Source organism: Camelina sativa, chromosome 15 (genome assembly GCF_000633955.1).
Source record: "Camelina sativa cultivar DH55 chromosome 15, Cs, whole genome shotgun sequence".
NCBI lineage: Eukaryota > Viridiplantae > Streptophyta > Magnoliopsida > Brassicales > Brassicaceae > Camelina > Camelina sativa.
In genome coordinates, this window is record NC_025699.1 from 21,858,006 (window position 1) to 21,866,468 (window position 8,463).

The 8,463-nt window shown below is 37.7% G+C and overlaps 1 protein-coding gene across 1 annotated transcript; it reads left to right on the top strand.

The window, feature by feature from the left end:
• LOC104748667 (peroxisomal acyl-coenzyme A oxidase 1-like) lies at positions 911-1,928 on the top strand. The gene is made up of 4 exons (XM_010470272.2): positions 911-1,151; positions 1,287-1,395; positions 1,483-1,544; positions 1,634-1,928. The coding sequence occupies exons 1-4, from the start codon at positions 1,014-1,016 to the stop codon at positions 1,898-1,900; spliced, it is 576 nt and encodes a 191-aa protein (XP_010468574.1). The 5' UTR covers positions 911-1,013; the 3' UTR covers positions 1,901-1,928.

The window sequence follows — 8,463 nt, forward strand, 5'->3', positions numbered from 1 at the left end:
GGTTTCTTGCTCTCTGCAGAAGCAAGCGTAGAGGCGGATCCTAAGAACAAGAAACCTGCAGGGATTATGCTACTGACTCTAATTCCATTTCTCTTGGTGACATTGCCTGATTTATTTGATGCACAACCTTGGAGTGACATCATTATGTTGATCACACTCATAATCTCATGATCTTCAACCATTATCTACTTTGTTTACTCGGTATGAGCTCTCTGAAACAAAAGTAATGCTATAACGCTTGCAAGTGATTTGCTTTGTTGTCTTACTGGTGGATTTCTTTTGTGGGAAACTTACAATATTTTGATATGGCAGACCAAAAGTAGAGTTTAGATCACGCCAAGTTTGAGCTCATGTTTGAAGTTCATAAGCATTTGCAGAGCTTTTCTCCTCCAACACTTATTAGAGATGGACAACTAAGTAAAGAAAGCTTGAAAAGGTTCAATTCTGTTTTTGTCTTAATCAAGAACTATTTCAGTTTGCTCTGTTTTCTGCTTTCTTACATTAAAGTTTGATAATTACTAAATATAAATTAAAAATTATTATGTAAAAAAGATTGAGCAACCTTATTTGGGTTCTCTAGTAAATGAATGATTTTGCAGAAATACTCTTAGGGTTGCTTTACTTGAATAAATATTAATTATATAATTAATTAATTTGAGAGTAACTTAGGAGAGGTACTCCACTAATGATGCTCTGATCATTTACCACACCTAAGGCCATTATTAATGGGGCAACACTTGATGTGTTCTAAGCTCAATAATATTATTGAAAAACGAAACATTGGGCTTGGATAAAAAAAAATGGTCTTCATCTAGAACTGATCCACAGCCTGTTCTTATTTTTTTCCTGCCTTCTGATTAGTCAAAAAAATTTTGAGAGAACGAAAAATTTTCATTTCTCTCATTCTCTTCGAAATCGAGTCGATTTGGCTACCATTCTTCTTCATCACCATCATCTCTTAATAATCTCTGAGAGAAGTTTTGAGTGTTTTCTTTTGGTGAAATTACGAAATCATGGAAGGAGTTGATCACCTTGCTGATGAGAGGAACAAGGCGGAGTTCGACGTCGACGAAATGAAGATCGTCTGGGCTGGTTCCCGCCACGCTTTTGAGGTTTCCGATCGAATTGCCCGCCTCGTCGCCTCCGATCCGGTTTCTTTTCTTCTTCTTCTTCCTCTCAATTCTCCTTGTTCTTTTTCTTCTCCCGATTAGGATAATAGGATTAGGGATTTTTTCATCATGTTCGATTTGTTGAATTTTCCGTGTTTTATCTTTGTTTATATTTAGGTATTTGAGAAAAGCAATAGAGCTCGATTGAATAGGAAGGAGCTGTTTAAGAGCACTTTGAGGAAATGTGCTCATGCTTTCAAGAGGATTATCGAGCTTCGTCTCACTGGTATGGCTGATTCCTTCTTCTCACGCTCCTAATTGTTTCCGTTTATTTGAGTTTTTGTATTGATCAATCTTTGTTGGTTGGTTAAAGAGGAAGAAGCAGGAAGATTGAGGCACTTTGTTGATCAGCCTGCCTATGTTGATCTGCACTGGGTACTCTTTTCTTTATCAATCAATATATATGACTTCTAATGACACCATTTTGATTATTTGATTCATGTTTTTAATTTTTTGTTCTGTAGGGAATGTTTGTGCCTGCTATTAAAGGGCCGGGCACTGAGGAGCAGCAGCAGAAGTGGTTGTCGCTGGCGAATAAGATGCAGATTATTGGGTGTTATGCACAAACTGAGCTTGGTCATGGCTCTAATGTTCAAGGCCTTGAGACAACTGCTACCTTTGATCCCAAGACGGATGAGTTTGTTATTCACACACCAACTCAGACTGCTTCCAAAGTGAGTTGGTTACTAAGAAGCTTTTTGATTGAGTTGTTATTATGCACAGTGACTTAGTTGTGTAAGAACACCAAAATTAGTTCTTCCATTTTTTTAACATATGATCTTAACAACTGATCTTACATTATTTTCACTATATATTTAGTCTAAGAACACAAAAAAAAGTCACCCCATTAATGATGCCCTAATGATGTGATTTGTTTGATTATTTCTGAAAGTTTGAATTTATTTTGATAAATTGCTCATGAATATAATAGGGAGTGAAACCTACACGAACAATAAACGAAACCAAAATTGGACGTTGTTTGAGGCCAGCTTTTAAGCTTTCTGTAGTTAGAAATTTTGAAAGTAAAAAAATAAGAAAATCCCTATTACAGTATATGCAAAAAGACACATTTTTTATATTGAAACGCTCATGAATCAAGATGGTCTCTTTAAAGATCATAAAAATAACAAGATAAAATTTTGATTTGATGAATATGACAAATTTAAACTAAATTTCATTGTTTCTGAAAGTTTGAATTTTATCTCGATATTGCTCATGAATATAATAGGGAGTGAAACCTACACGAACAATAAAAGAAAAAAAGAATCCCTACTATGTACAAAGAGACATTTTGAATATCTTAGATACTAGAAGTGAGAGAAGGAACTCAAAAGTTCGCCCTAGAGTTTTTCTCTCAGGCACGAAAATAAAGGAGCCGCTACTTCCACAGGATGAGCTTCTTCCACCAGCGACGTTTCTCCGGCAATCTCCTTTCCTGATCTGTTTCGCTTTGCTAAGGTGAGATCTCTCTCGGGTGGTTCTCTTTTCTGGTGACGTAACTGTTTTCCGGCGAGATTCTTCACACGACGAGATGACTTCTTCCTTGATTCCGTCGATTTCGAGCCACTCTCGCTGCTTACCGATGTCTTCGGTCGATTTCCTCCGCTTGAGGCCCCCTCGTGCACCACCGCCGGAGCCTCTTTCTCCGCCGACTCCACCGGAACCACCGGATCCACCGGACCCTCAGATCTGCTTCTCCTTTGGTGAATCTCTTGCCCAGCCGCTGAATCTCTCCTCCTTCAGAGCGTGTGACTTGTTCATCGTCCCTCTCTCCTCCACACCGGGCTTTCCGTCGCCGACTGATGCCCTCACCTTACTTCACCAGATGTTCCCTCAGGTATGCTCTTACTCGCCCTCTAAACCTTCTTCTAAGTCGGGAAGGTCATGGATGTTGGTTGAGTTTGCGGCTCTGTTTTTGTGGTATTTGGATGAAGTTATGGACTTAGATACTGTTGTGTCTACTTTAATGCTCTCTTGCATTAACCTTATTGCTTTGATGCGATCATTTACCGCAGTATGCGGATCCTATCTCGATTTGGCTTTGTTAAAACTTGTCTTGTGGCAGCTTGGACAAAGTTCTTTGAATCTAGACAACCAACCAGTTCACCTGGTTCATCGGGGCTTTTGTAGCTCTCATCTCTCCTTTATGGAGTCTTTATTNTCGGGTGGTTCTCTTTTCTGGTGACGTAACTGTTTTCCGGCGAGATTCTTCACACGACGAGATGACTTCTTCCTTGATTCCGTCGATTTCGAGCCACTCTCGCTGCTTACCGATGTCTTCGGTCGATTTCCTCCGCTTGAGGCCCCCTCGTGCACCACCGCCGGAGCCTCTTTCTCCGCCGACTCCACCGGAACCACCGGATCCACCGGACCCTCAGATCTGCTTCTCCTTTGGTGAATCTCTTGTCCAGCCGCTGAATCTCTCCTCCTTCAGAGCGTGTGACTTGTTCATCGTCCCTCTCTCCTCCACACCGGGCTTTCCGTCGCCGACTGATGCCCTCACCTTACTTCACCAGATGTTCCCTCAGGTATGCTCTTACTCGCCCTCTAAACCTTCTGATAAGTCGGGAAGGTCATGGATGTTGGTTGAGTTTGCGGCTCTGTTTTTGTGGTATTTGGATGAAGTTATGGACTTAGATACTGTTGTGTCTACTTTAATGCTCTCTTGCATTAACCTTATTGCTTTGATGCGATCATTTACCGCAGTATGCGGATCCTATCTCGATTTGGCTTTGTTAAAACTTGTCTTGTGGCAGCTTGGACAAAGTTCTTTGAATCTAGACAACCAACCAGTTCACCTGGTTCATCGGGGCTTTTGTAGCTCTCATCTCTCCTTTATGGAGCCTTTATTCCTCCCATATACTTCACTTGTGTTTAGTGGTAGTGTTACAGGGAGCATTGTGTTAACTGTTCTGCTTGAAGTAGAAGTGGGGATTGTTGTTCAAGACTGTTCTCGTTCAGCATTTGTTGACTGTTTAACGTTCGTGTCTTTGAAGTTTCCTTTCCCAAAATTCTCTCTTGTTTGGAGGGGTTTGGATGATCAAGACTTGTCGGTATTGAAAGGTTCTTCCTCCCGACTGATGGTTATTATGGATGCGATCTATCAAGAAACTGTTGAGATTGTACTTGTTTGTTGGTCTCTTATGTTCTCTTCCTATGATTTGTATCTTATCTATCCTTTGCTTAGCCATCTTTTTATGGTTTTCTTTGGCTTTTGTTGCCCAATTTCCTTTGTTTTGGATGTATTTCCTCTTTTGTTAGAGGTTGAAACTTTTTATCTTAATGAAAGTGAAGTGTTTAACCAAAAAAAAAAAAAGATACTAAAACGCTCGTTGTTCAAAAAAAAAAAGATATTGAATCGCTCATGAATCAAAATGGTCTCTTTAAAAATCACAAAAATTACGAGATGAAAATTTGATTTGATGAAAATGACAAATTTAAACTAAATTTCAAATTATAAGCTAATTCATCTGCAAATTTGAAATTTAAGTAATATATTTTATACTAAAACTCTTTAGGGGTGGTATTGGAGTCTAATTTACGAAGATTTTTGAAGAGTTCAACAAAATCTTTATAAGTAAAGTTTTGTTGATTAGTTTTATAAAATCTTGTAGAGACCTCCAAACAATCCCTGTATTTTTGTGATATTTTTCATGACTTTATTTTATAAAGAAAGTGTCTAAAATCATGAACTAATAACATAATAATTAAACTCATTAACAATTCTAGATTCTTTTATTTTAACTGAATAACACAAAACTTTTAATGATTTTATAAAAGTCTGAATCCAATAACCCAAATTTGTTAAGATTTTAAATGACTTTTTACAAATCACAAACTAATAACACTAAACTTTAACAGAGTTTAACAAAATCTTAATCTAATAACAACGGATTCTACGTAATATTTAAAATCTTTAAAATTTGATTCAAATCTCAAACCAATAAGGGACGATTGCAATTTTGGACCCCTGACTTGAGTCAATTGCAAAATTGCACCCCTCTTTTTTCTCTCTCCAACATTTGCCACTTTCTCCCTACTAAATCCTCTGCCATTCCATGTATTCACAGAAATGCCATTATTTCTGATTTATTTAAATTTCTTGCGAAAATGTTTATTACATCCATATCCTCATCTTCTTCTTTTATTTATGGTTGTGCCACCGTCATCAATTTTCCAACCACCATTAACAACCAAATTAGAAGCTCTTAATGCTTCAACAACCCAAATTTGTGAGCTTAAATAATACCCAATGCTATGAGAACTTCATTTTCTTCCATCTCCTCTCCATTTTAATATAAAAAAATTAAAAGTTCGTTAATCTTGTTATATCTCGTGTACAAGGAAAATTGGCGCTGTGTTTCTTCAGTGGTGACTAAATACGACGTCCTTGGTGCTTGACATTGCGAAACAACCACCGATACGTTACTTTCCGGTAGATTTCATGTTTTTCTTTGTTTTTTTTTGTCAAAAATAGACTTCATTTGTTAGTCCAACCGTCATAATATCATGTAAAGTCTACTATGTGGTCAGTTTTGCAATTTAAAATTTATCGACTTTCGAGCGCGTAGACTAAAATTCCAGTCTCCTTAATTTCATTTGACAACAAAAAAATATAGTGTAGACTGTATTACAATACTTCCAACCGATACCTCGTTTGCAGTCTACTAAGGTGTATTTTTGCAATTGACCAAATTATTGATTTTTTAGTGATGACTGCTAGTAGAAGTCTTCTTATGATAATAAACGAGTAGACTTCCATAGTGACTATTTTTGGAATTGACCAAAATATTTAAGCATTGACCGTAATATTAATATATTAAAATAATTAGGTGACTGCAAAAGAAGTCTACTGTTTAAAAAATGCAAATGTTGGTCAATTGCAAAAATGACCACGGCAGACTGCAAACGAAGTCATCATTAATGTATACTTTGTACGAAGTCTACTTGACGAAAGTCAAACTTGGTCAATTGCAAAACTAACCACGATGAAGTTTACTTTTTCTTGTTGACGGATAGTTAAAGTCTACTTAGTAGACAGAAGTCTACTGTAAAGTCAATGGGTTGGTCAATTGCAAAATTAACCAGAGTCGACTATATTTGAAGTTAACCTGTTGAACTTTCCATTGAAGTCTACCTTGTTTTATCTATTTAATTGCAAAACTAACCAAAAAATTAATAAAGGAAGACCACAAAAGAAGTCAACCGGTTATGGTAGACTTCATTCGCAATCTGCTTTGTAAAATTGTAATTGCAAAAATAGACCCTAAGAAATAGACTTCATTTGAAGTTTTCCTAGTGTAGTCTTTTTTATTTCTACTCGTTGATGTGAACATGAAGTCAGCATAAATTGAAAACCAAATTATTGCAAATTGGTGGATAATTTTTAAGATTTTCTTGATGTATTCTTTGATACATGTTATTTACTTGCCTCTGTATGTTTTTGACATGAATCCATATTATAATATGGAGAAATCAAGTTTTTGGTTTTCATAGACAGTTAGGTAACAAAGGTAGACTAATTTGGGAAGTCAACGTATTGGAGTTATCTGTGAAGTCTGTATAAATGAAATAGTGTTTAATTGAAATTTATAAATTTTTCTTATTGAATTTGTACCTCATTTGTTTTGTATCGGTTATGTTATTGCCTCTGTATATGTTTTTCATGATAATATATTATACTTTTGGATGAATCATGTTTTTGGTTTTGTTAGGCATCTAGGTTATTGATTTAAGACTTCTACGGGTAGTCAGCTGTGTAATGAGTATTTGACTTGCTGCTTACTCTTTCAGGTAAATGGCGCAAATACCTGTTGTTTTCGGAGTATGGGTGACGAGAAATGGGTCTTGGCATTTTGATATGGATGGACGCAAAGGTGGGCGAATGTTTTTTTTGCGACACGGTTGTACATACGCTGAGCTTCTTGAAATGGCTGTAGAAGATTATCAGATTGACAAAGAAACAGAGATGGTTCAGTTATCGTATTCCTTAACAGAGATGATGCTTCAGCAATTGCCCCAAGATACCCCTCCTGTCTATGTCACAAATGATAGATCAGTTCAGAACTTGATAGATTTTAGTAGTAGGAATGTTGTTCGCCTTTGCGTCTCTACGCGATGCATGGATGGACAGCCAGTTAAGGAATGTGTTAATGATATAAAAAACTCTCATTCTATAGACGATGGGGAGTCAACGGGTGAAGTAGGTGACGACGTAGATCCAGGTGCGGATGAATGTGTAGAAGAATGTCAAGAAGCTCTCCATGATACTAAAGATGAGAAGCCGAAAGATGTTGACGACATGGATTTCGATTACAGTGAGTACGGGAAATTTGAAGATGAAGATGACGATGACGATGGAGATCACCTGGATGTAGATGCTGAAGAAGGGAAACCGTTTGTTGGTGGTATTCATGGACAGTTAAATAATCCTTAGATAGACCAACTGAAAGTAGGTCAATGCTTTCCATGCAAACATGATGTCATAACAGAGGTGCGTTTGACCGCTATTATGTTAAAATTCTCTTTCAAAATTAAGAAGTCAACAAAGAATCGGTTGGTGGCAATATGCTCTGTGCCAGGATGCATGTGGAGGGTCGTCGCCAGTGTGAAGAATGATCCAACCACTTTTTGGGTCACCAAATATCTGAACGTGCATACATGTTCTATTGTGGACCGCCTAGCTCACCGTAAGCGTTCCACCACCAATATATTGGGCAGCTTTTTGTAGACCGGGTAGGAATAGTAGATGGTGTTGTCCCACAACATATCGAAGATTTAATGAGGACAATGTTCGGCATGACATTGGATTACACAACTTCGTACAGGGCTTTACAACATGCACTGAAATATGTGAGAGGAAACGCCGAATCTGGATACACGAATTTGCCTTATTGTCTTAGGAAAATAGAGCAGTCAAACCCGGGAAGTGTCGTTGACCTTGTTGTTGATGACGAGCATAGGTTTAACTACCTTTTCCTATCTTTCGATGCTTCAATCCGTGGTTTCAATTACGTGAGGCGAGTTATTGTGGTTGATGGGACCCATCTCACTGGAAAGTATGAAGGTGTATTGCTAGTCGCTTGCGCACAAGATGGTAACTTTCAGATATTTCCCTTGGCTTTTGGAATTGTCGACTCGGAGTGTGATGCTTCATGGGATTAGTTTTTCACCAAATTAAGTGAGTGTATCTCGGATGAACATCCACTGGTAGTAGTTTCGGATAGGTGCAGTTCAATAGCTAAAGCATGTCGCAATGTTATTCCATGGGCAACACGAGGGATATGTTACTACC